Here is a 25,882-nt window from a genome sequence, read left to right on the forward strand (position 1 = left end):
TCACATATAACATTGTCATTGTCAATGAGCTTTACAATAGTTTCACAATTACTTTCATACATCTTACAATATATTTGCAAACCTATCTCCTTCTTAGTTAGGTCCACTTCATATCCTGATGTTATACCTATTTTCCTTAAATCCAAGAGTGATAGATAATCATCCACACAGTTGTCCAAATAGCACAATGTCGCCCCCTTATACACCGCATGTTGTACAACACCCCCATGGTGAATTTCCAAAGTGCATAACTCACCCTTATCTGCAAATGAAGCAGTAATCTCAGTTCAGTATATTCAACACCAATTTTTAAAATCTCTGCTCACCTAAATAAAGACAAATCACACTAAACCCTACCAGTAGGACCACAAATCTACCAGTAGGACCACCAAATGCGCTAGTGTGTGCAACTGTGCAATCAATTCACATATATCAAACCAGTAGGACCACAAACCCTTCAATTCAACCGAGGATAGTAGGACCAAGTATGCACTCAATGTTTGACCAAAACATAAGGTATGTGTTCAATGTTGACATAAAGACAAAAGAAAACAATTTTTTATTTGCCCAAAAGATAGACAATAACAAAACCCTCAATTGCTGCATAGTTCGAGCATACATAGACAAAATTCCAAAACAACAAAAAGCAATTAACATATAAAAAAGCATTTCTAGTACTTCCATTAGCATCGCATACTGAATATAGGGGGGGGTCTCCAGAAGTCCAGAATTCAAACTCCATCAAAGTTGTCGACAACACCTATTGACCCCACAATGAGATAACCAACACGTATCGACCCAAACGACCTTAATACACAATGACCCAGACAACATCAACTCAAACTCTTTAGCATTTTTGCTTTTGTCTGAAAGCTTCAGCAGAAACCCTTTTGTTTGAAAGCTTCGTCTTTTCACTCTTCTTCAGCTTTTTCATTTTTCTTTGGTTCGTACTCTGGTCCATTATACTCGTATAAGATATTCTAAAAGAGTAAAAGTCTTTTTGTCCCTCAAAACCAACCTGCAAAGACCCTTCTACCCCTAAATGTAACGAAAAAACTGACAGAAGTAACGGTGGGACTAGTAATCCAAACGAAACTTAGGTTGCGGGACCGTTGGTACCATTTTGGAAATTGAGATACTCAAATACAAATTCGGTCAAAGTTGGAGGACTAATAAAACGATTAACCCTATATATAATGTAGTCTGTCTGGTCCAATTTTGTAAGGTGTGAAATCGACACTGAAATCGGTTTGAACCAATCTGATCTGGTTCGATGCCGATTTGTTGACTTTTTAGTCAACACGGTTTTCCCCCCCTTTTTTTCCATCCAGTGCAGCTCGATGTCCATGTTTTGTAGTCTCAATGTTCACCCCTACTCACACTATTAAGGTGTCATGAGAGTTCGAACATATGAGCAACGGTCTGCAAGTCAAAGCCTTTTTCCACTAGTTTGACTTGTTAAACAACTTCCCATAATTTTCAAACCTAAAATTAATAAATTAATGTTACAAGACACAAATAGAATTGGAAGTTGACATTGCCACATAGCTAGCATGACTTTTAACATATAATAATTAAGCAAAATTATAGCAATGGTTCTTGGACTTAGACCAAACTTTACTTTTCGTCCCTCCCATTGTTTTGTTGTTACCGTGGTACTTCAATTAGCTCTCATGTTGTATCATTGGTTTTTCCGTCAACTTAGTTAATTTTTATGTCAAAATTAAGGGCAAATTGAGAAATTCATAAATAAATAAATAAATATATATATATATATATCTCTCTCCCCCTCCCCAACTCTGCGCTCTCCCATTTCCCCCCGACGATTTCTTCTTCCTCCATTCCCATGACTACTACCTGCAAACTCCAACCCTCAAACGTATCCTATAGCCACCCTCTACCCTAGCTTGCAACCTAGCACCCACGAATCCAGAACCCCAGCCCCAATCCTCCACCCTAGATTTGATCAAAACAAAGAAGCAGAGGAAGAAATTGGTGTGGGGTAGAAGAAATTTGGGTGAAAAATCGCTTAGGGGGGAAGGAGAGGAAGATGATGGGTTCTGTGTGTCTGGAGTAAGTGGCAATTTTCTCAGCATCCTCATTTCTTGAATTCCAAAGCTTGCTTGAAATTTTGCAATTTGCAAATTTACAAGGGCAAATGGCTCTCAAAGCCGTGCATGTCTTAAACATTCCTAGTCTCCACGAAGTCATAAGTCGGCCATTCTTCATGCTTGGCTCAAGGTGATAACCATTCCATCAAATTGCTTTGAATTAAATAAAAATAAAAAAAATAAAAAATAAAAAAAAGTGGTTTTGATCTTGATCTTGTGTTTTGTGAATAGGTCTGAAGGATGAAGGTGAGGAGGGAGAGGGAGAGAGAGAGAGAGAGAGAGAGAGAGAGAGAGAGAGAGAGAGAGAGAGAGAGAGAGAGAAAGAAAATTGAGGAAGAAGAAAATGGCCGGAGAAAGGGGGGAGAAGAAAATCGCAGTGATGAGATTTTTTTTATAAAAAAATTTGTTTGAAAATACATTTTTGCCCATGCCAAATAGGACTTGTCCATGCAACGTCATCATTTTTAACGGAAAAATTGATTGAGATGACGGAAAGGACGATATCTGAAAGTGGAGGCATAATTAAAGTACCACGGTAACAACAAAACAATGGGAGGGACGAAAAGTAAAGTTTGGTCTTAGTCCAGGAACTATTGCTACAATTTAGCCTAATAATTATGACACCCATAAATCATAATTTAAAATGTTAATTTTAGTTAGCGAAATAAAGTTAGAGCAAAAGATGATTTCCTAATGAAATTTACAACATTTTCATTCACTATTAATTTTTAACACAAATGTTATGTTGTAATAGTTCTTTAAAAAGGTGATAATCTTGTTTTTACTAGTTTTAACTAACCCTGCCTGTATTACAAATTCAATGGTTGTTTTGGTTTTTGATATTCACTTTCAATTAATCTTAGATAACTTCAACTATATTTCACCTTGTTAAAGTTTTTTATATAAAAAAATTTGCACCAAACAAAAGAAGAAAAAAAAAAAAACTAAAAATTCGAATGGTTTCTTTTGACCACGAAGGCTTACCACAAACGTTGTCGGCCCGTTCAGTTAGGACATCTTCGTCAAAGTGGCTTCTAGTCCAGCTTCTACTTAAAGCAACAGCACAGATTTACAAACTAAAACTTCTCTTCTCACCTCACCAGAAATTATTCACCAGCTCAACCCATTCTGCTGCTTCACCGACAATGGCGTCTCTGCTGCGTCTTCTTCTTCCGCTGTTCCTTTCCTGCGTTGTTTTGTTCAGCCACCAAGTCACGTGCGATGGAGGTAAAGTTTTCTTTTTTAAGCATCCATCCATTTGCGATCTTCTAAAACAGCCTAAATCTTGAGACTTTATAACAATGGAGTATCTATATGCTACTGAGTGTTATGCATTCTATGTCTATGTTTTTACATTTATGATTCTGTTTCTATTTTGGGTTTGTTGCTAATTTATCAAAATGTCTTAAAATTAGAAACCCATCTCAAATGAGATCGGATTTAGATAAAGTATGAAAAGTGCCTCTTAGCTAACTGGATCTTGTGGATTTAGTTTTTGGCAAATGGGTAGATTGTAATCTGTCCACTTTTGCTTGAAATCTTCTTGCAGCTATAATCAACACTCTGCATCTCCCAGAATAAGTCTGTGATATGTATATGATTTTTATTTTTTATTTTTTTAGGAAGACTCAGCAAAAATTATTATTTTGCTACGTTGTTTCTAGTTTTTAAGAAGTTCCATGAACTCAGGGAACACATACTTTGGGCAAATTTTATACAAGACTGCTTGTTGAAAAGACAGAGTGGAATTAGAACAACAACAGAACCAATACATTGCTAGTCTAACCCAAAAGTCAACTCTCAAATCTAAGTTGATATGTTGCCGCATGATTGTCTAGTCTAGTGGGAGTGTTGATATTTGGAAGTACTTATCTCTCTTTTGACTTTTACATCCTGACAATGAGTTTTTCCATCTCTCTCCTTTTTCCAGTAGATGAGGAAGATAGTCTTCTTCGAGGCATCAACGGCTATCGGGCTTCCACCTTGAACTTGACAATCCTTACAAAGAACGCCAATGCAGAGTGCCTTGCCGATGAGATAGCTGACCAATTAAAAAATCAACCCTGCACAAACACCACAGGCGCCAACACGGTACCAGGCACTGAACCTCAGTTTTCTGACTATCCGAAACTTTTAGCCAAATGCCATTTGAATGTCTCTAACACAAGAGATGGGGTCATAATGCCTGCTTGCGTTCCCAGCCTGGTTCCTAGTCTGGTCCTTACCAACTTCACTAAGTCTCAGTACTCTGAGAGTCTTAATGACACCAAGTTTACAGGAATTGGAATTGGCTCTGAAGATAATTGGATTGTTGTTGTTTTGACCACCAACACACCAGATGGAAGCTTTACGAATGCACAAGGGTCACAAGATGAAGAAGAATCTGCGAGTTCAGTTCCGAAGATTAGTTTGGTTCCCTACTTGCTATGTTTGCTGATGGGTTTTATCTTCCATTTGTAAACCAAGAGGATCACCATACACTTTATTTGCTCAGAAAATTTCTGTCTTTGTTGAGAGACCTCAGTCGAAGGATGCTATAAAACAAGTTCTCTGTTTTTCCCACATAGGAGAGACATGAATGTCCAATCAGAGCTGCTTTTTTTTTCTTTTTCTTTTTTCGGTGGAAATAATTTCATTCTTGCATAACTTGATGTGTCTTGTTGTAACTGATAGTAGTTTGTTGAACAGATATATCACCATTGTTTTTGAGCTTTCAACTTCAGAAGTTTTGTGATATGAGTGGGAAAAGAACACGTCAATTGTTTCGTTCTCTTTACTGTACTGATCAGTAATTTAATAAAGATTTGCATTACGTTTTATATATCAAGTCTCAACCTTATGGGTAAGGATGAAAATTTTCAAAGCATGACATGGTACTACGATTCCACCAGCATGAAGTTACTTATAAATCCAAAGAAACTTATTTCCAAGAATAAAATTACGAACTTAATAAAATATTAATTTTACCCAACTTAATCATTAGAAGGAACATATGCAAGGTGCTTCCTTCCTATCTCTTCCTCAATAGAGTATCCCCTCGTTTTTCCTGGAACCTGTAGTGCATTTGAAAATACCCCCATTGACTAATTACCAAGAATGAAAAAGCTGTTCCGTTGATCAATTTCAGGACTGGCCCTGAGACTTTCGGAGTTTTATAAAGTTTTACTCATAGAGGGCAAAGCCCAAACAAATACACAAACAAGCCGAAAGGCTAGAACAAAGAGCAAAGAACAAAACCACAGGCCTAAAAGAAGCATTTGATATCAATCTGAATGTCCTTGGGTCTATGTCCTACAGCTCATGTCATGGCATGTACAAAGATTCATAAATGGGAATCACAATCCCTATAATTTATTGACTGAAAGTCATAATTCCAATTAAAGGTTCATAACATGCTGCTAGTAGTAGATACACAAAATTCTGCTTCAAGATTAATAAAGGAACCATGTCAATCTTACCATTTTTCTGACAACCGAAGTGAACAGGATGACGAACAAAAACAAAATATACACAAAAGAAAAAAAAACCCTCGTCTCTAATCCATATGTTCCTTGTTCATTTGAAACTAAACTTTTCCAGAATCCACCAGCATTATTGCGTCTGATATGTAAAACTCCAATTTTCCCTGTCACCGCTAATTCAAGCGCTCTTTAATCTGCTCTTGTTGAGGAAAAAAAACCTCCTCAGAGCAAGCAATAGGACCCAGGTGGTCTTTGTGATCTTTTCCTTTATCATCAAAAGCAATGCCGAGCTTAGCACAGTTTTTAGTATCTGGGCCTGTAATCCCTTGAAGAAACCCAACAGACCCTCTTTTTTCCAAATGGCAAAAAATGCACCTGAAATTGTCTTTTTGGATTTTTTCGATCCGTTTTGAGCTTCCTTGTTACCTTCTTCATCTTCTTCTGCTGCTTGAATCATGACCTTGCACCTGTGGCAGTTCATAACCCAATTTTACCATTATAGTCGTACAAAGAAACCAGATAGGAATACATGTACTAAATTTAAAAACATGTTTTTGCTATTTTTTCGTGAAAGAATAATAATAAATTATGTGTGCTGAACAGAGAAGATTGATAGAATTGACTATCCACCTGATGGCTGGGTAAGTCAAGCAGGATGCAATACACTTTGAGACAGCACCCAATACAAAAGCAGAGAAGGCAGAAAGAGCTTCTGGTGATGACTCTGTACCTGTTCTTTTGCTCAGCTGCCCCCTTAACAGTCTTTGTTTCAGCTGATCAAATACAGTGTACTGTACAATAGAGCAGCTCAAGATTCAACTTAAGTTGTCTTTTTCTTGCGAGCTAAATATTTGAACTTTTCAGATGCAACATGTGCACAGAGAGGAAAATCGGGCTGCTAAACATTTTGCTAATGTGGGCCATGATTTGGCTTTAGGTTTGCATGTTTTCTATCTATTCCTGCCTCTCTTTTTAATGTTTTGGCAGATGATAGATTAGGCTTAGCCCAAGTCAGGGATGTTCCTTTGTTACTTTCTTTTTGTTTGTTTGGGCTTCAGCTTACCCCTTCACCAAATAAAATAAAATATTTTGCATACATTTGAAAAATTAATATAGAAAATCTCAGTAAAGAGCCATGCGTAGCATTTTTAGCATCTACAGTTATATTGTTGATAATGCAACCCAAAGTCTACTTAAAAAAACTATAAAATAAAAAATAAAAAAAATAAAAAACAGATCATCCTAAAATAACCTCAACAATTTTAAATCCAAACAAAACCAAGTAGATGATACATGTGAGCCATAAACATAGTAGCCTGTATACGGTATATGGTACACTAGAGTACACACTCAAGTACCTGGATAGATGGGTTAGATGTCAAAAGAAGAGATATGCCAAGACCATCAAATGCCTCAGTCCAAGTTCCCTCTGAAAGAGTCTTCCAGAGTCCTTTGGATTTCCCAAACTCACTTGTCTGCATCTTTGAGGATGCTGTATCCAAGGGCTGCAAGTAAAATTCAGAAACTCGATTGTCTTATAGTAAGGACTAAAATTAGTAACTGAAAACCATAAGAGATAATGAAGAAGATATAGATGGGATATGTGGGCTTTAGTAGAAATTTATTTTTGATAGCATACGGTTTGGAAAAGGTCTATTGATTCTACATGGCTCTTGACTAACAAGCATTCCTTTAGTAAGGGAAAACATTGTTTTTGTATGTTTTTGTATCACTCACCTGTGTCACTATCACTGTGCAAGCCCCAGCAGCGGCTGCAATTATCAAGTTTGCTTTAGTTCCCATGGTTTTATTTCCACTTTTCTCCAAGTATAACCTCTTAAAAAAACTGTATCCATAGAAGTACATGAACTGTGAAATAAAGGACTGGAAGTTCTTTGTCCCAAGGCCCTGGTATAAAGAAAGCACCTGACGGGTAGAAATTGCTTCCCATAAAACATCAGAAATGTTCCTGCAAATGCCAGAGAAATTCAAATTTTTTAAAAGTAATTTCTCAGGTGAATATTGCCTTATGAATCATTGGAAATAGCAGTTGTCACAATTTCTTTTGACATATTTGGTTGCTGTAAAACAAGAGCTGACTTTCAACAAAGAATATTCTGAAGCATTGGAAAAACTACCAATGGTGAATCAAGTTTCCTTCTATACTAAGAGATATACAAGAATACTGTCAGGTGTTAACATATATACCAAATAACACTATGCTAAATAACAGAAGAAACGAGAAAGAACTTCTTCGGTGATGAGCTGGATCAAACAAGTTTAATCACAACTAGCTAGCTTTAGTTCATGGAATTTTATCTCATTGATCTTATTGAGGGCTTACCTGGATCATAATGAAAGAGACTAAAAGATAACATTTTGGAGGAATAGAAGAACACTGTTTAAGCATAATAAATAAGCAATTGTATAGGCTCATAGGAGATCTTATGTGAATAATCTTTTGGGACATTGGACATACGGAGAGCAAGAAATGAAAATTCGAGTTTGGTTTTCATCTTAATTTAGCATTATATAACACTTTTGACTTAATTTGTAGATGCTTAGGGGTTGCTGACAACTCTACAAAACACCTACGTCTATGCTCTAAGAGTCTAATTATAGTAAATGACTAAGCGAAAAGCTTAGAACTTTGAACATGCCGGCCAATAAGGTAAATTGCAATTACATTCCCATTAGAATTTGCAATATGGGCAACACTAAGCTCAAGTCATAGAAACAATTATACCCAAATTACCATAAATGAAAACCCAGAAAAGAACTAGAGTGAAAAAAAAAACAAAACAAAAACAAAATGGGAAGAAAAAGAAGATTATTTGTCAAACACAATTATGTGGAACGCAGAGGCTGAAAAATCAACCTGTACTTCTGCTGATGGTGAGCTCGGACTTCAGCTTGATACTTGGTCTTGCAGGTATCAAGTGGGTACAAGATGGTGGTGCTAACCAAAGCTCCAATGGCCCCTGATGTTGCCTCTGCTACAGATTCAAGATCAAAGCCCATCTTCTATCTCTCTCTTAAGTTGGCCTTATAAAAAAACAGAGAGAATTTGGTTTCGAGGGAATGAAGAAGAGAAGAAGGCTATGATTTGTGAGTGAAAAAGGCTGAGGTAATGCAATTCATGAGGAGCTGGGTAGGTCCATAATATGGTATGGTGTGCTTTCAGTTAGTAAGCAACTGAAAGTGACGCAGAGAGGGAGAGAGAGACCAATTGGGACGGGTTGCTCGTAGTTTGTGTATCTTCTTGGGAATCGGAAACGTGAACACTCTTCTTTCTCATTGTCTCTTTGCTTTTAGGACCCGTTTTACAAACGGGTGGATGGATGCCCGAAAAGCCTATTTGGGTTACAATATGTTCATGAACTTCCCTTATTTACCTTAGGAAGATGTTATTTCTTTTTCCTTTTCTTTTGTCAGATTGGAAGATGTTATTCACACTTCCAAAATGTCATATAGTCAAAACAATTCTCTTTAGAACCTACTTGTTATAGGTGGCTTCCAAAATGCACATTACTTTTGGTTTAATAGTAGTTTTTATATTTTGTTGAAAGATGTTCTGAATTCAAATTTCATAAGCGAGATAAAGAAACGAAATAGACGACAAAGAAGTACATAATGATATTCAAAAAGCGCTAGTAACGTCTTAATACCTTTTATCTGATTATACATTTATTTGAACAACAGATTAATTTTGGTAAGTGAAAGGTATTACTCAAAACACAAAGCTATAAAGTTTCATGCTCGTTCTTCTATCACAAGGCTATCTGTGCTGGTTTTTAGTTTGATATGTCAGCTTTCAAAAATTAGGGCCGCCCAAAAATAAAATAGGACAACGAGGGCCCAATATGTTAACAATCCCTTTTTGTTGGGTGAAAATGAAATAGTCTTCTTTAAAGTTAGGGCAAATTATAGATCCCAAAACAAAAACTCACAACGTCATCGTTTGGTTTTTCTATTTTTATAATTTTTTGAATTACAGATCCCCCTAGCCTTTTCCCTCCATTCAAATTTTTCACTCTCCTGCTTCCCCACACAGAGTGACAGGCAACCCTCAACGGCCCTAAATCAATAGTAGAAGAATCGAATGAACCTCAAGAAACCCTAACATCTCTGGTCGTACAGCTCCACCACCGAGCCCCAAAGATGCAAGACTTCGTTGACTTGTTACGCGAGTCCCTGGTGCGGACCCAGCGCCGGGAGGACGGAGGAGGCGGAGGAGGCGGAGGAGGGTTCGGTGACCTGGTAGGGAAGATCGGCTCCAGCATCCGAAAATCACGAATCGGGTTGTTCTCCAAGTCTCCGGTTCGTGCTCTTCCTCCGGCTGCTTCGAAAGATGACGCGCAGCCGATTCGGTGGCGCAAGGGCGAGTTGATTGGGTCCGGTGCGTTCGGTCGGGTCTATATGGGGATGAATCTTGACTCCGGAGAGCTTATAGCCGTGAAACAGGTCTGCCTATTACTTAATTTCGCGATTGGGTTTGGTGTTTTGATATTTTTGGTACTGATTTTGTGCTTGTTACAGGTGTTGATTGCGGCAAATAGTGCTTCAAAGGAGAAGACACAGGCATGATTCTGATTTTGCATAAATTTCATTTCTTTTTGTAGAAGTTTTAATTTTGGATTATAGTATTTGTTATTCTTGTTGGATATTGCATAGTTTGCATTTGGAATCACAAAAATTTGATAATTCATTGAATGAAATAGGCATTTTGATGATAGAGCTTGTATTCTTCTTGGTGTACCTGCAATTAATAAATGCCCTCATTTGTGGATACTATGAAAATGTTAGTAAAATGAAGGATGTAAGTTTAGTTGTGAAATAATGTTACAAATTTTCAGTTTGAAACTAAGTGATTGCAGTTTTGTTTTTCTAATGTGATGAAATCAGGCCCATATTCGAGAGTTGGAGGAGGAAGTGAACCTTCTTAAGAATCTTTCACATCCAAACATTGTTGTGAGTATGATTTTGCTTTCTTTTATGGAAGTGATGGTGATTATTTACTGTCTTACTGTTCCGATGTTGTTGTTCTCTTAGAGATATCTGGGGACTGCTAGAGAGGATGATTCATTGAATATTCTGTTGGAATTCGTGCCTGGTGGATCCATATCTTCTCTCTTGGGGAAATTTGGATCATTTCCCGAGTCTGTAAGTAATTGTAACTTCTAAACAATTGACCTCTGGCGTTTGGGATGTCAATTTTACATCTAGAAAATGTTTCCTGTATAGGTTATCAGAATGTACACAAAGCAGCTGTTATTGGGTCTTGAATATCTTCACAAGAATGGAATTATGCATAGGGACATCAAGGTACCTCCCCATTCCCACTATTTAATGTTAATTTAGAGTATAAACTGACCTCTCTCTCTCTCTCTCTCTCTCACTTATTTATGGGCGTGCTTCATAGGGTGCAAACATCCTTGTTGATAATAAGGGGTGCATTAAGCTTGCGGACTTTGGTGCATCGAAGAAAGTTGTTGAACTGGTAATGACATTTCTATTATGTGCTATTGCTAATTGACTTGATTAGTTTTTTCATGCACATCACTAGTTCTTTTAATTGTTAATACAGGCTACCATAAATGGTGCGAAGTCAATGAAGGGTACGCCATACTGGATGGCTCCCGAAGTTATTCTCCAGACTGGCCATAGCTTGTAAGGACGATTACTCACTCTTATGCTGAGGATGTTCACATTATTCCCAGTTCCCAGTTATACCTTGATACATATTAATCAGAAGTTTTTTTTATTATCTATTTTTTAATTTTTTAATAATTTAGATTTGAAGTAGCTCTATTAAATTTAAGAGAGTTGACTATTTTGTATAGTTTGATTGGTTTTAGATGTATATATTGACTAGATAAGGTATACTGGTGCTAATTTTTTGTATTAAGTCCATTTACACGAGAAGACTACAATATTTAGCACATTTCTCATCCTAATCTCTTATTAGAAGCATGTATCAGATGTTCTTCTGCATTGAATGATGTGATTCCTCTTTTTAGTGAAGGGAAACTGTTTGAACCTATCTACTCTTTATTTCTGATGCTTGGACCTTATTAGTTTTGAATATGGTTTTTAGCTCTGCTGACATATGGAGTGTTGGATGTACTGTGATTGAGATGGCTACAGGAAAGCCTCCATGGAGCCAACAGTATCAGGAGGTAGCACTTCAAGCTGTTTTTCCCAACTACTAGTTTGATTATTCTGTTTAACATGACTAGTATTTTTAATTTAATGTGGTTTCCCCCAAGAGGTTGCAGACTAAGATAAGGGTTTTACTTTTCAGGTTGCTGCTCTCTTCCATATTGGAACAACAAAATCTCATCCACCCATCCCCGAACATCTCTCCGCTGAGGCAAAGGACTTTCTGTTAAAATGTCTAGAGAAGTAAGACTATGATTTCTACTTTTCCCTACTTTCTAACAAATGTCAGTAAGTTACACTTTTTTCCTCAGCTCTTACCCCCAATAATGTGGTGGCAGGGAACCTAATTTAAGGTGTGCTGCGTCAGAGTTGGTGCAGGTAATTTTGAATGGCAGATTATGTTGCTTGCTTATTGTTCATAGTGTAACCAGGAATGAATCGTACATACATGCGATTGCATCATAGGTTTTAATTCTAGATATTTGACTTGGTAGTTCATTTTCTAAGGGCAGGAAAAGAAAAACAATAAAATCGTGTTTGTCAAAAAGCACTCGCATCTGTGATGGTCTATTTTCTTTTATTTATTTATTCATGGGATAATTTCTGTTGGTCATGTCAGCATCCATTTGTCACTGGGGATTATCAGGAACCTCGCCCAGTAATTCGCACTTCATTTATGGTCAGTATAATTGATTTTAATTTTATTGTCTCAACTGTTCTATCTGCTTGATCATTATCATTTTCAATAGTCAGTAACGACCAAACCAAAAAATAGTTAACGGATGAGTTTTATCAGGAAGCTGGAAATGAGACGGCAACACCTGGGACAGATCTTAAGAACTTGTAAGTCTTATCAATTTATGCTTTTGGAATTATTACTGGTTGACACTCTTGCCTCTTCAAACTATAACAACACTTCAGCATGAACCCTTCGATCAGAAGGTCTACCTGTGCAGGCTTGAAGGATATTTGTGATATGGGTACTGTAAGGTGCTCAACTGTATATCCAGGGAGTTTTTCAGGGGGGGGCTCCCGTTGGGGAGCAACCAATAATGATGATGACGACATGTGTCAGATTGATGATAAGGATGACATTATGCTTGGTTCATTTGCAAAATTCAAATCTGTGGTTGGACCTGACGATTTAAACAAGGTATGGAACTTTTTTTCTTTTCCTTCTAGATCATTCAGAATGTAATTAGCTTGAATTGTGATGAATGTTTTGCTTATTTGAAATAGAGTTTCAATCCCATGTGTGAACCAACTGACGACTGGCCACGCAAGTTTGATGAAAGTCTGGAATTGGAGAGAAGTGGAATTAACTTCTCCCCTTGTCAAACGATACACGAGGCTTATGGAACCACTGGAGCATCTGATAAGGTGGAGAGTGAATTCACATTTCCTTGTGGGCCATCAGCTGAGGATGATGAGGAAGTTACAGAGTCAAAAATAAGAGCCTTCCTGGATGAAAAGGTACTTTTTTGTGCACATCAAAATTTTTGCCGTATAAATTAATAGTGAAATCCTTTAGCAATGCCAATGTTTTCTCAGAGTTTGTCTAATAAAGTTTAACGCTTTAAACTTGCTCCATGAAACTACATCAGGCATTAGATCTGAAGAAGCTGCAAACACCTCTATATGAAGAGTTCTTTAGCTCAATGAATGGAGTTGGTCCTCCAGGTGCAATTGGAAATGCAGATTGTGTTCGTGTTTCAAATAATCTGAATTTACCTCCTAAAAGTAAGTCACCCAGTCGCGCACCTAGTAGAAGATTCTCTACAGCAGTTGATGCTGCAGTCCCTGGGAAACATATAAAAAATGTATCAAATACCAGTGGTGTGCACAGTCGAATCTTACATGAAATTCAGCCACCTCAGCATAGTGAATGGAAACAGCTTCCTGATGATCAGAAAGAATCATTTAGTCTAAGGTTTGTCTTTGGTGTTTGATGCTTCAATAGCTTATGTCCTGCACTCTTCTGTGTAACTTGATGGAGATCGTTTTAATTTCAGCGCAAGCTTTTCTGAGAGGCAAAGGAAGTGGAAAGAGGAGCTTGATCAAGAGCTGGAGAGGAAGCGAGGCAAGTTTTATTGTATAATTTTTCATTCTGGCAGGATTAAGACCTTGTCTTTGTAAACTTTGGTTTGAAAAGTACACGATTTTTAGTATATATGATCTAATGGAACCTACATGATGCAGAGATGATGCGGCAGGCTGGTTTGGGAACGAATTCACCATCCCCAAACAATCGAATTCTAAGTCGACAAAGAGAGCGGCTGCAGGCGGTTTTCCCTGGAAAATGAAGTTTTTGTATGTACCTCACTTGTATCTATTTTACCGTGGTATAGAAATAAGTTATGTTCTTTCCGTTGGGAGCCTCCGGTATGCACTTGGTGAGGATGCGGTCCATTAATACATGTGCCGCCGTTGCCATAGCAGGCTGTGCAACCTGTTGCCTGCTGCATCATGTCTCGCAGCTCAGCCAGAAAATGTCACATTACCAGTGATGATATATGTATTATTTTAATATATTGTGGCCTATATGTATCTTATTGCGGGATATGAGACATGAAGTACTTGAGTTTGTGTGAATTATATACTTTGAAATATATAGTAATGTGCCGCAGATAACGGTTCTAGCACACATTCTCTCTCTCTCTCTCTCTCTCTCTCTCTCTCTCTCTCTCTCTCTCTCTCTTACATTCCTTTATTCTCTCTTACATTCCTTTATTTTGTTTGAAACAGAACTACCATTTTAGAGGAAGTAGGTGTCTGTTTATACTTTAGAACTTCATATATATGCTTAAGAAAATAAAAATTAGCTTCTTGGATCAAATCGTGAAATGAGTGATGTATAGGAATTTAGTAGATGTTTAGTTACATTACACCTTACAGTTTTAGCTCATGGCTGTTTACTGTGAAAGGGGAGAGGAAAGGGGAAAAATGAATTTCAGAGATATCGGGGCTGCGAGCGATCAGCTTGTTTAGTAAACAAACTGAGCCCAAGCCTCGGATTGGGTCCTGCTTGAGGCCTAACAGCAGAAGTTTGTATGGCTTTGGTTCATGAGTCTTGAGCTATAAGTTGACTTTTGTATATTTTGATTATAAAAGAAAGGGCTTCTTGGATATGGGTCATTTTCATTTACATACAATGGATGCAGGACACTAATTGGACTCTCTTCAATTGCTGCAGTCCTCTCAATCAATTGTATGGCCAGGTAAGCAAACCTTGTAGCCACCATATTCGAGACATTTTTTTTATTATAAACATATGTGTTTTACCTGACATTGAGGTGCATCCAATATGTGCTTTACCTAGTACTGAGGTGCATCAAATATGTACTATACCTATTAGGTAGGTATATCAAGTTGAATGGTTAGTAGGGTACTGTACATGGAGCATAGGAATTTGCACAAATCAAGCACAAGAAAAAAGTGAAGGTCCGATATTTACATTCAAAATGTAATTATTCCTTTAATTACATGAACAAATCCAAGCATTAATGACCTATAAATCCCCATCTTACCTGTTTTAGATAATAGGAACAAAAAATTTAAATACAAATTATTTAAATACAAAAGATTGAGTCGGCATGTCAAAAATGGAATGTTATCTACATGACAAACTAGTTAAAGGACTTTTATCAACAAACAATAATTCGAGGACTAGACCCATCTATTGGTTGGATTTTTGGACCTCTATCAACTTTTCTATTATAAATAAACTAAAATAAAATAAAAAAACCATCCCAGCAGACCTCCATGTCCAGGCATTTGATATGGACCTATCAAATTCTTACGCTTATTCTTTGGGTCCATGCACGTTTCATGAAACGGGGACAACACTATTTTGCTATCCTCAGTCAATCACAGTATGCTATGCTTGATAACTTTTCCACGTGATAGACTATGATTGGGGAAAATAGCGAAACAATGTTATCCCCATTTCATACAAGTTTTTCTGCCATGCACGACAATCTTTGAGTAATGAGAGAAAGTTTGGTCATCCACTGCCTTAAAGATAAATCCGAGATATGTGTAGTCACTCCTAAATCATAAGAACAAACCCTTAAATACTTGCAATCATCTGTAAATCATAAGCGAGTGTTTATCCGCATGTAAAAATTATAAGCCTAAATAATCTGATTGCTGTTTCTGTGACTTAAATGTTTCATGTTTGTCATGCGTTTAGAAAGTGAAAAACATGTTACAATTGAAGTAGTACTCAAGAACGAGCCTTTGCTTATATTTGCAAAAATCTTCAACCCTTCTACTAGGAAAACTTATTAGGTCGTTTAAAACCTGTGTTGAGATGAAAATCATTGTTGCTTTCCTTTATTTACTGTTGATGTCAAAGAATCAAGGTTCGGTGAGGAATTATAAATGTGGGTAATGGAGAAACATAAACCCCGCTGCATTGTCCTAATTGCTTCCTAACTCATGTATAAAATAGACCATTGGACCCCTACCTCACCATGATTTTCCCTCAGAAAGATCATAAAAAATCTTTGAAAGTTCCTTTTGTTCCCCAGACAAATCATAGCAAATTGGTAGGTGAGTCAAAAGAAGGAAAAGCTTAAAGTCTCCATTTTCCTCAATCTTTTTGAATATTGCATGGGAGAAAGCTTTTTGGCTCACGGAAAGAGCTTGGTGGAAAAGCAAAGTTCTTGAATTAGGGGCTGAATTTTTTGAATGATTCTAAGGGTCTACAGACCATGAAAAGATGTTTGTGTCTGTCTCGGATGAGGTGGGCATTCTTTTTCTTTCTCCTTTTCTAGTAATTAAAAAATTGATAACTTCTTGACGTGAAAGACCATGATTGTGGAAGATCAACAAGATGATTACATAAAAATATCATGTGAAAATAACACAAAATAAAGATTTATTACTTGTCTTGCAGACACAAAAAAGGAAGAGAAAAAGGTTGTTACTTGTTACATTCAATCAACTTTCCTCTTAAAACAAAAGGGTGTCAATTTATTGCTTTTTTTGTTGTCGAAAATTGATTGGGAAATAAGTTTGTCATGTCCCCATGCAGCCCAAATGACAAAGAATAGGGTACAGTTTGGTGGGTTATCTGGTGAGATTGGACCATTTTGAGCTGTGAATTTCGAATTGTCTTTAATTAGCAAAAACCAGCGGTAGGGGCCAACCCACATTTATAATTTTTCATAAGAATCTAACAAGATTCTCATGAATATACTTCAAGTCCAAGATTATAGGTGAGGTAGGTATCTGTGTCTTTTTTCCTCTCCTCTCACCCTTCCAAAGCAATCTCCCCCTCACTTGTTTTTATTATTATTATTTTATTATGGGGAGTTTAAGGACACAAAAGGAAAGATACAATAAATACACGCACCAAGGGTCCAAAGGGTATCGAAAGGGTATGAAGTGGTTCAAATTTTTATGTGTGGACTTTAGCACTCACACCTAGGGGTGGGTACGGTTCGGTTTGAACCGGTTTTTGCCTCAAATTAGAACCGATTCGATACTATTTATGCGGTTTGATTCGGTTCGATTTTAATTAAAAAAATTCAAAAACTGTTCGGTTCGGTTTGAACCGGTTTCGATTCCGGTTCGGTTTTGAACCGGATTATAAAAATTATTTTTTAAAATTGTTTTGTAATACAATTCTCAACTGAAATATTATTTTTTTACTTGAAAATTAACAAATTATTCAATTTCATATAAAAAATAAATATTAAAGTGAGAAAAGAGAGATATTTTGACATTGAACTTGGATAAATATTAAGTTTTTTTTAGTTAAATTAAAAATATAGCATTAAATATAAATATATATTGAAATTATATATTTTTTTAGTTTCACCGGTTCGGTTCGGCCCGGTTCGGTTTTTGAAGACATGGAATCGGATCCGAAACCGGTCCAAACCGGTTCGGTTCGGTTTTTGACCGGTTTTTGACTTTTTGGTCAACTCGGTTTTTTTCCGATTTAGTTCGGTGTGATTCGACTCGGATTTCCGGTTTGCCAGTTTGAGTGCCCACCATGTGTTTGCCAATATATATGTTTTTCAAACCACAAGAATTGTGAGGATTTGATGATCTTCAAGTTTGTAAAACAATGAGGTTGAGAATTGATGAGTATGTTGTTTGTTGTGTGATGTATGTGTGTGGGAGGAAAATAGTATGTATATGCTCCTTTTTGGTGGCGACTGTTGTTGCTGCGAGTCCATGCCTTATCCATGTGCGTGGAAAGTTAGTGTATGAGAGGAAAAGGGGTCCTCAAACTTAAATTTCAAGTCAATTATTTGAAATCTTTGATGGGTTTATAAGATTCTTTCTTATCAAGATTCAGTTGTCAAACTGACTGTGAATCTAAACCATTCATTGTGACGAAAAAAATTTACATATATCAAGGATGTCATTATAGTGGTATATCCCAAATCAATCATGCATTGCATGCATTACATACTAATTCCTCTCGATCGTGACTTTATTGTATTCCTTTTCGATTAAGAAAAATAAATTTGGATAGTTTAATAAGATACTTCCAATTGTTTATAATGAGGGTCACGCGGTTTTATCCATAACCAAATTAGCCTATATTGGTCAATTTTTCTGTGGTGTACCCTTTTGAGCTGCTAGCTTTATGTATATATTGGTTCCAAGGTAGGGTGGATATGGTGGTGGGGTCTGAAGAAGTATGATGGGAAGCTTTTTGTATTGGTGGTGGTTCCTTTTGTTGGTGACGCCATGGCTGGCTGGACCCATAAAGAATGAGACTTTCCTTTTTTACCCAACATTATGTGTACATATATTTCTTTATTTCATATTTATATTTTCATCATATATGATGGTGTGAAACATGATGGAAATTGAGAGGGAAAAAGAGAATTGATTTGTCATGACTTAAAACATGAATATTGGTTTGAGAGAAGAAAAATTAGAAAATATAGATAAATTAAGATATGGGCTTAACCAGGTTGGCTAGATTGCGGATGTTCTAGCTTTCCATTATGCACTCAAATTCAAACCCTCCTTCCCATAATTTAGATTATATTAAAGTAAAATGTCGTTTGTATAAAAAATAAAAAAAATAAAAAAACAACATGCATATAAACCTTGATGCATTTCTTGGTGCCTAATTATTCAGGATAGAAAAAGCAAACTCTTGCCTGAAGTATACTAGGGCAAAATTAATTCTTTATCATTGGAGCTTTAAGTTTACATTATTTTATTTTTGTTGGATTTTTGACAAAGTTCTTGTTGAGTGGACTACACTCCCACATGAATGGATAACGTTAATATTAGGAGAGAAATCTCATCACATATGATGACAAAACTTCTTGGAAAATAAAGTTAAATTGATCGCACGAAATTAATTTGAAAAGCATGCATGATATGTGCGTGAACTTTTTCCATATAAAGAATTGCATAAATTCAAAAGACTTCCCAATTGGGATCCAAGAGTGCATGATCATGAAACCAACCCACCTAAGTAATGTATGAAAAAGTTTTAAAGGTTGTTAAGAAGGTGTATTATTACAAAGAAGATGATGGAACTTCTATATATATCTTGGCTTTTTTGTTTCTTTTTTGGTTATGTTTATTTTTTGTTTTGGGTTCTTTTATATTCTATATCGTGGCTTTACATGAATGATACAAAAAAAACTTTCGAGTGCTTAACTACCAAGAAATTATATAAAGCTCCTTTCTTAAAGAGATTCAACATGCAAAACCCAATATAAATACACCTTTGGCGTTTCACCAAATGTCCACACACATACACTTTTACACATATGGAGCAACAGTATTGTCTTCTATTTGCCTCATGGATCAGATTCAGATCAAACCAAGTGGCTTTTCCATGCATACACCATATGTCAGGAACTTGCAAATTATTAATCCACTAGCTAGTACTATATATATAAAAGGAGGATATTATTCCAAACCACCCAAAATGGCCTTCAAAAAGAAAATGATTCTAAAAGGAAAAATGTATATACCAAAGATTTTGGGGGCAATCAAATCAAAATCAAATGATGTAACAATTGAAACTTTTCGAATCATCATTCTAGCTACCAAATTTCAGAAGTTGTCATACTTTCACCACGTTTCCGTCCTCCGATCAACATTTAGGGATTTGGAGTTGATTGTAACCTAATATGAGTTCATTGTAACCTAATATGAATTACAAGGATACAATTGTGAGTTTTTAAATTGCATGGACGATTGAAAACCCTAACAACCCAAAATGGACTTAAAAGGTAATATGGCCAACTTCCAATTTCAATTGTCTTTTTTTTTTAAACTCAATTTCGACTGTCCTTTTGTAAGAATGTGAAGGTAAAAAGTCTCACATTGGAAAGTTAGAAAACTTTACAATGGCTTATAAGGAGTTGGATTACTCTCCCATTGCCAATTGATTTTATGGTGGAACCTCAACTTCCTTCATAGTATCAGAGCAGGTTGCCCACGTGTGAAAGCCCAATAGCTACACGTGCTCCACGTCACCCAAAATGTGTTGTCCACGTGTTAGGCTTAAAAATTCACCACACGTACGAGGGCGTATGAGAATGTGAAGATAAAAAGTTCTACATTTGAAAGTTTAAAAATTTTATAAAAACTTATAAAAAGTTTAGTTACTCTTTCCATTATCAATTGAATTTGGAGTGAAACCTCAAGTTAATTCACCTTTTATTTGGTGGGGACTTTGTTCCTTCTCAGAATGACCCCAGTTCATGTGGATATGAAAGATTTTGGGCTACAGTTTCTGTTTCCGGCACGTGGTTCTCATTTGGAAGTATTATATACAAGTTTTCGGACATAAACTAAAGTTTCTTAAAACGTATGATCTTGTTTAACTTATATATATATACATGCGTCATAAGCAAAGACTTTTCGTATTTATTTATCCATTGATTGCTTTTCAATCCATTTCTGTGCTAGCTGTGCTCACTCTGAAATTACCAAAGTAAATTATCAAAGGAGCTCTCAGCTAGGACTTGTAGACAAGATCATATGGCTTTTCATGGTTGGCTGCAGAGTCTATAAGAAAATGAATGATAACACCTACAATTACCACAGTCACGTGATTTGTGGTCAATTCGTGACCAAAGATTGGCCAGGGTTGTCTTATATTGAGGTTTTCTAGTAGTGCATCTTGCGTCCTCAACAGTACTGTTAAATTTCGTTTTTCACTGTTTCATCATCATCAATTCTATATGGTAATGGAAATTTGTTTGATTATTTCAGCAAATTTATAAAATGCAGTTAATTATTATAGCTATTACAGAAAATATAAGGTTCTAATTATGTTGCAGCTGGTTTCCCATAGCTAAGAGAGGAAAGACTAATCAATCCAAAAAAAGAAAGAGAGGAGAGACTATATATAATCTCACACACATTTCTGATGAAGTCTTTTACTCACACTGCCTATGCAGCTTAATTATCATCATGGTATGTTTTTTTTCTTCAATTTTTTTTTTGAAGTTTAGCCAATAAATATCATTACACAGTTGTGCTAAACGAAGAAAGCATCAAATATATGTACTTGTCGGTTATCAATGTCTGATCAAAGATGATTAAAGTGGAGGTTGAAAAGCATGCAGACAATTGAGATCAGTTCTAAACTCGTTATCCTATCTGGTATCCTAATGAATGGTTGCCCTAACTCCACGATCAGACATTGCCATCCTCTGATCTATAGGGAATGTACTTTTATTGCATGTGACAGTTTTAAGGGCACTAAAAGAAAAAGGCACTGTCGGCACAGGCCAACTGAGTTAATTGTAATTAGCTCTTGTTGAAAGATTTCATTGATAATGACTCTACAAAAGTTGATAAATTAAGAGCTCCGGGTCATTGTGGGCTAACTATATATTATAAAAATAGTCAAAAGGGACAACCGAAAGTTACAGTCAAGACGACATTTAATGACTATTTTGTATAGTGACATTCAGTCTTCATCATTTTTTACATGAAGTTATAATTGAGACTTGAAACGGTTAATTGTTGTGAATGTGTATGGCTATAAGGGTTGTTGATGATAAGTCGATAACATGTTTCAATGGTGGTGAGAGCACAGTACGTACATAGAGATGAAGAAAGAGGATTTTGTAGTTATTAATAACTTTCAAATTAAAATGTAGGGCGGTGTGCATGTTGGGGTAGCATGAGATGAGAGCCCCCCTCCCCCCTACATATATAGAGCTCCGTAAGGTACCTGCCAGGCTCTGCAGCCCACTTGCAGTAATATTTACCTTTCCTTCTGTGTATCTTTGTGTTTCATAAATTCAGATGGCCTTGTGGAAAATTTTGGTTCAGAGTCGCAGATATTTTGGTCCCAAAAGCATGGACGGTAAATGATACGGAATCCATATTACTTTTAGAGAGTTAATGTGTCCCACATACGCGTGTACGGCATGTTTCCCTTCTTGTATTACTCTTGATGCTATATATGGTCATTAACGCAAGTAGAAAAAGGCCAGACGTCATATTCCAAAGTTGAAATTGCCCATGGAATAAAAGACGAACATGTACAACTATGTAAAAAACATGCAAAATATATTTATATATTTATATATTCACCCGTGAGCTAGCTACATGGCAGCTGTGTGTATCAGCACGAAAATTGTCTTTTGTTATTAACTTAGTTTGATTTACATTGTTAACTTATTTTTCGAGCTTTTGAGATTTAGTGGTCGTCTAACATTGTATCAAAGCTTTAATTCCGGGAGGTCCTAGCATGCCTTGTAATGTATGTGTCTCGGACCACAGATGCATGTGGGATCAGTGTGTTAGGATAGACAAGTAGTGGAATTGCTGAAAAAGAGGGACAAGATTGGAGAGAATTCAAGTTTTTTTCTTAACCCTAAGGCTAGCTAACTACAGACAATACAAATAGATGCTTCTTGTAGATGTGAGATTTCATCTCTGTAAGTTTTAAAATAATCAACTACTTAAAAGGCAGCGAGACTGTCATGGATTTGACTCATCTCCAACTGGTATGTTTTCCTACCTGTATATGGGGCCCACCCAAATCTCACCTGATTATTGCCAAAGTGTCTTCTGCAGGAGATTTACACAGTGAGTGAGCTATAGCTAGTTCCACATTTTATGGATGGATCAGTCATTCCACTTTAATCCTCTCATTTTAATTGATTTGATTAGTGCCATATGTTGTTTCCACTATATTAAACTATAAAATTAATTTCATTTTAAATAAAATGGTTTAAGCAAAGTTTGGTCATCAGTTGTCTGCTGTTGTCTGTGTTCTTTGTGAGACTGAGAGAGAGAGAGAGAGAGAGAGAGAGAGAGTAACGATATTAACTACCTACCACAAGCATACATTATGAACTAGGGGAATTTTGCAGAATAAAAAGGGGCAAAAAGAGACAAAGACAAACACAAAATGGAGAAATTCTGATAACAGCTGAAGAGATCCAATATTATAATTAATTAGAGCTTTAATAAGAGACTTAAGTAGCCACCCAAAAAGGCTCCCAGTTTAATAACCCTTTCTTCTCATGCTCACCACCTTCTTTGCACCTGCTTGGCCTTCCAAACTTGTCCATTCCTTCTTCACCCCCAACCTTCAAACTATTGCCATCCATCTCCTCAGCCTCAATCAAACACATACATTTTTCTCCTTCGTCATCATCACCTTCTAATTGTTCTACAAAATCTTCTTCTTTATTCTCTCCCACTACTTCTTGGTCTTGCTGTTCTGCTTCTTCTTCTTCTTCTTCCTCACTCCTGTCATTTTCACATCCTTCATTGTCATCTTGAGTGGCAAGTTCTTCGGAGTCAAAATTAGGAGCAAAGTGTTTTGAAAAGCATAATCGAAGGCGGCCATTGCTCCTTTCAGCTTGGAAACATGATTGAGTAGTTGGGGCCTTGACAGCCTTCATTATGAGCCTCCCATCTTCCCTGTGGGGTCTAACCTGGATAGAATCCGAGCCGCTTATCGTTGTCAAGGGAGGTGGAAAGCTATGAACAACATTACCCTTCTTTCCACCCGAAAATTGCCTCTGTTTTTGTTGCTCCCTTGGCATCACATTCTTGCCTTTTGCTTCTGCCTCAGAATCTGATGAGAAAATGTTGTCTTCTGTGATGATGGTGCCAGTCTCACTGCCCAGGTCCTCAGTGCACAATTCCAAGCTCTTCTCAGTCAGCTTAGTAGCTGATGGGGTCTTATAAACCTGTGGAGGGATGTACATATTTTCTTTGTCCTCCTTATGAGGGCCTTTCTGTGAGAGATTGGAGACAGCTTGGAGGAAGCTCCAGCCACCCAAGTCAGAGGTTTTGGAGGTGGCCTTGTTGTTGTCATGGACATCAACAGGCTTATTGATGCAGGGCTCCTCATAATGGCATTTCTCTTCCCTTGGCTCTTCTATATAGTTAGCCTCTGGAAACCAAGATTTAACTCCAGGATTTGGGGAGAAGTGATGAGCTACTGGTGCAGAAAACTTTAGCCTTAGTGTCCTTGGCTCCACAAGATGAGAGTCTAGGCATGACTGCAAACCTTGACACACAATTGTCGCCATGTAAAATTAGAAATGGGGAGTTAAAATTTTTGGTAGAAAAAAGGAATGAAAGGAGAGAGGGGAAGACAAAGAATGGAGATGGGTTTCTTGGGGTTGAATGAAAAAGGGTCTTGCTGTTTTTGTGATGTTTGAGAAACAGGGGAAAAGCAGAGGACTCTGTTTTGCTGGTTAGAATGGAGAGGTTCTTGTGTTGTTGAATTGTTTGGAGAGAGAGAGAGAGAAGAAGAAGAGAGGAGGAAGGGGAAGGGGATTGAGCATGAGTGATAGGAGGGGTGTGGGGTGGGTATTTGTAGTCCTCCAAAGTGGAAGGCATATAGCTTTGAGGGGAGAGAGGTAGGCAGGGGGGCCTTTTTTACACCACTTGAATTATACAATTCTTAGTATGGTACAAACTACAACTAGAAATGAAAAATAATTTTTATTTTTATTTTTTAAGTGAAAAAAAGGCCCTATTGAGTTTTTTTATTTATTTAAAAAACCCCTATTAAGTTTTTTCTTTCTTTCTTTAATTTTGAGTTAATTTGGAGAATTTGAATTTGAGCAAAAGAAAAGTACAAGATTATTTTCTAAAATCTCATGTGGACAGAAATTGGGTCTAATAAGAATGTCTTTATATGCGCTTACATGAATGTAGTTAAAGAGAGAGACAGATGGAATTTAACATTTCTCCGGAATTATCATCTTTCCTATTCTTTTCCAAGTGAAAGCCAACAAAGGGCAAGGAAGAAAGGATTCCCCCAAATATTTTCTTGATAGTGATTGCTTCTTTGTGAATTATAAAGTTTATTTATTTATTAAATAATTCAACACTATCTAGTGACCAGTGTGTTTATGTACGATCCATATGCTACACGAGTCTTGCATTCAAAATAGAACAATTAAAGAGAGAAAAAAGAAGAAGAAAAAGACATGCATCAGCACACACCCTTTGAAATTTCTAAGAAGTGGAATTATTAGATTGCACCTATTTCTATATTATGCTGACCACATATTATATTCACATATTATATATATATGGGGGATATGTTTTGATGTACCGGATAACCTTATTAAAAAAATATTCTCTTATCGTACAGTCTGACAATATATATAAAATTTTTCGTGTTAAATTAAATATACTGCGCCGATTAAGTTGATTCTTAAACAACTATCTGACAAGAGAACATTACTCTCTACTAGAAAATCGAAAGCTATGTATTATTCTAAACCCGATCAAGATGGAAGATTCATGCTATATGGACCAAGAGGAAAGACTCCATGTTGCATGCATCAATCATTATGCTTGGGGAAAACAGAAAAGGAAAAAAAAAAATTAGTGTCTGCAGGCGACAGAATCTGATGGGCATATTTTCCTATGGGGATTTGAAATAAGGGGGAGGTGTGAGTCCCACCCAATATGACGCTTAGTCAATCTTGTGTTCAAATATAGTCATAATAATGCCTCATCATGCCTGCTACAAATATTGTCAACAATATCATGTTTTTCGGTTTAAAATTTGCAACTTACCCACCAAACAATTTCATTGGTATTGTTTTTCCATCTCAATTACAACCTTTGAAATTTGAAAGAATCTCAAGGTACCCTTTCATTACTTTTTAAATTATTTTTCTCTCTCTTTGAATATTTCCAGCTTGGTATTTG

At 36.6% G+C, this 25,882-nt stretch overlaps 4 protein-coding genes across 6 annotated transcripts; 2 read left to right on the forward strand and 2 right to left on the reverse strand.

Annotated features, from left to right (window-relative positions):
* The first annotated feature begins 3,120 nt into the window (after positions 1 to 3,120).
* Positions 3,121 to 4,932, forward strand: LOC117616666 (uncharacterized GPI-anchored protein At3g06035-like). Of its 2 annotated transcripts, none has more exons than XM_034346052.1 (2): positions 3,121 to 3,338; positions 4,045 to 4,932. In XM_034346052.1, the coding sequence occupies exons 1-2, from the start codon at positions 3,257 to 3,259 to the stop codon at positions 4,569 to 4,571; spliced, it is 609 nt and encodes a 202-aa protein (XP_034201943.1). In that variant the 5' UTR covers positions 3,121 to 3,256; the 3' UTR covers positions 4,572 to 4,932. The 2 variants fall into 2 exon arrangements, with proteins under 2 accessions (XP_034201943.1, XP_034201942.1); XM_034346051.1 differs by having other exon boundaries at positions 4,042 to 4,930.
* Positions 4,933 to 5,430: 498 nt separating this feature from the next.
* On the reverse strand, positions 5,431 to 8,853 carry LOC117616047 (peroxisomal adenine nucleotide carrier 1-like). Its single transcript, XM_034345249.1, has 5 exons — positions 8,451 to 8,853; positions 7,310 to 7,541; positions 6,931 to 7,077; positions 6,203 to 6,363; positions 5,431 to 6,039 (listed from the first exon to the last, which is right to left on the reverse strand). Exons 1-5 carry the CDS (start codon positions 8,591 to 8,593, stop codon positions 5,751 to 5,753), a joined length of 972 nt encoding a protein of 323 aa, XP_034201140.1. The 5' UTR covers positions 8,594 to 8,853; the 3' UTR covers positions 5,431 to 5,750.
* A 715-nt stretch (positions 8,854 to 9,568) lies between these two features.
* LOC117616338 (mitogen-activated protein kinase kinase kinase NPK1) lies at positions 9,569 to 14,378 on the forward strand. 2 transcript variants are annotated; one of them, XM_034345618.1, is made up of 17 exons: positions 9,569 to 10,036; positions 10,112 to 10,153; positions 10,478 to 10,543; positions 10,625 to 10,735; positions 10,817 to 10,897; positions 10,995 to 11,072; positions 11,160 to 11,242; positions 11,670 to 11,751; positions 11,877 to 11,977; positions 12,073 to 12,112; positions 12,354 to 12,413; positions 12,531 to 12,577; positions 12,656 to 12,887; positions 12,974 to 13,207; positions 13,339 to 13,664; positions 13,747 to 13,814; positions 13,934 to 14,378. In XM_034345618.1, exons 1-17 carry the CDS (start codon positions 9,734 to 9,736, stop codon positions 14,035 to 14,037), a joined length of 2,058 nt encoding a protein of 685 aa, XP_034201509.1. In that variant the 5' UTR covers positions 9,569 to 9,733; the 3' UTR covers positions 14,038 to 14,378. The 2 variants fall into 2 exon arrangements, with proteins under 2 accessions (XP_034201509.1, XP_034201510.1); XM_034345619.1 differs by having other exon boundaries at positions 12,674 to 12,887.
* Positions 14,379 to 23,172: 8,794 nt separating this feature from the next.
* Positions 23,173 to 24,240, reverse strand: LOC117616582 (protein FANTASTIC FOUR 3-like). Its single transcript, XM_034345942.1, has one exon. It carries the CDS (start codon positions 24,238 to 24,240, stop codon positions 23,173 to 23,175), a length of 1,068 nt encoding a protein of 355 aa, XP_034201833.1.
* Positions 24,241 to 25,882: the final 1,642 nt, after the last annotated feature.

The sequence above is a fragment of the Prunus dulcis genome, chromosome 1 (assembly GCF_902201215.1).
Source record: "Prunus dulcis chromosome 1, ALMONDv2, whole genome shotgun sequence".
In the NCBI taxonomy this organism is placed as follows: domain Eukaryota; kingdom Viridiplantae; phylum Streptophyta; class Magnoliopsida; order Rosales; family Rosaceae; genus Prunus; species Prunus dulcis.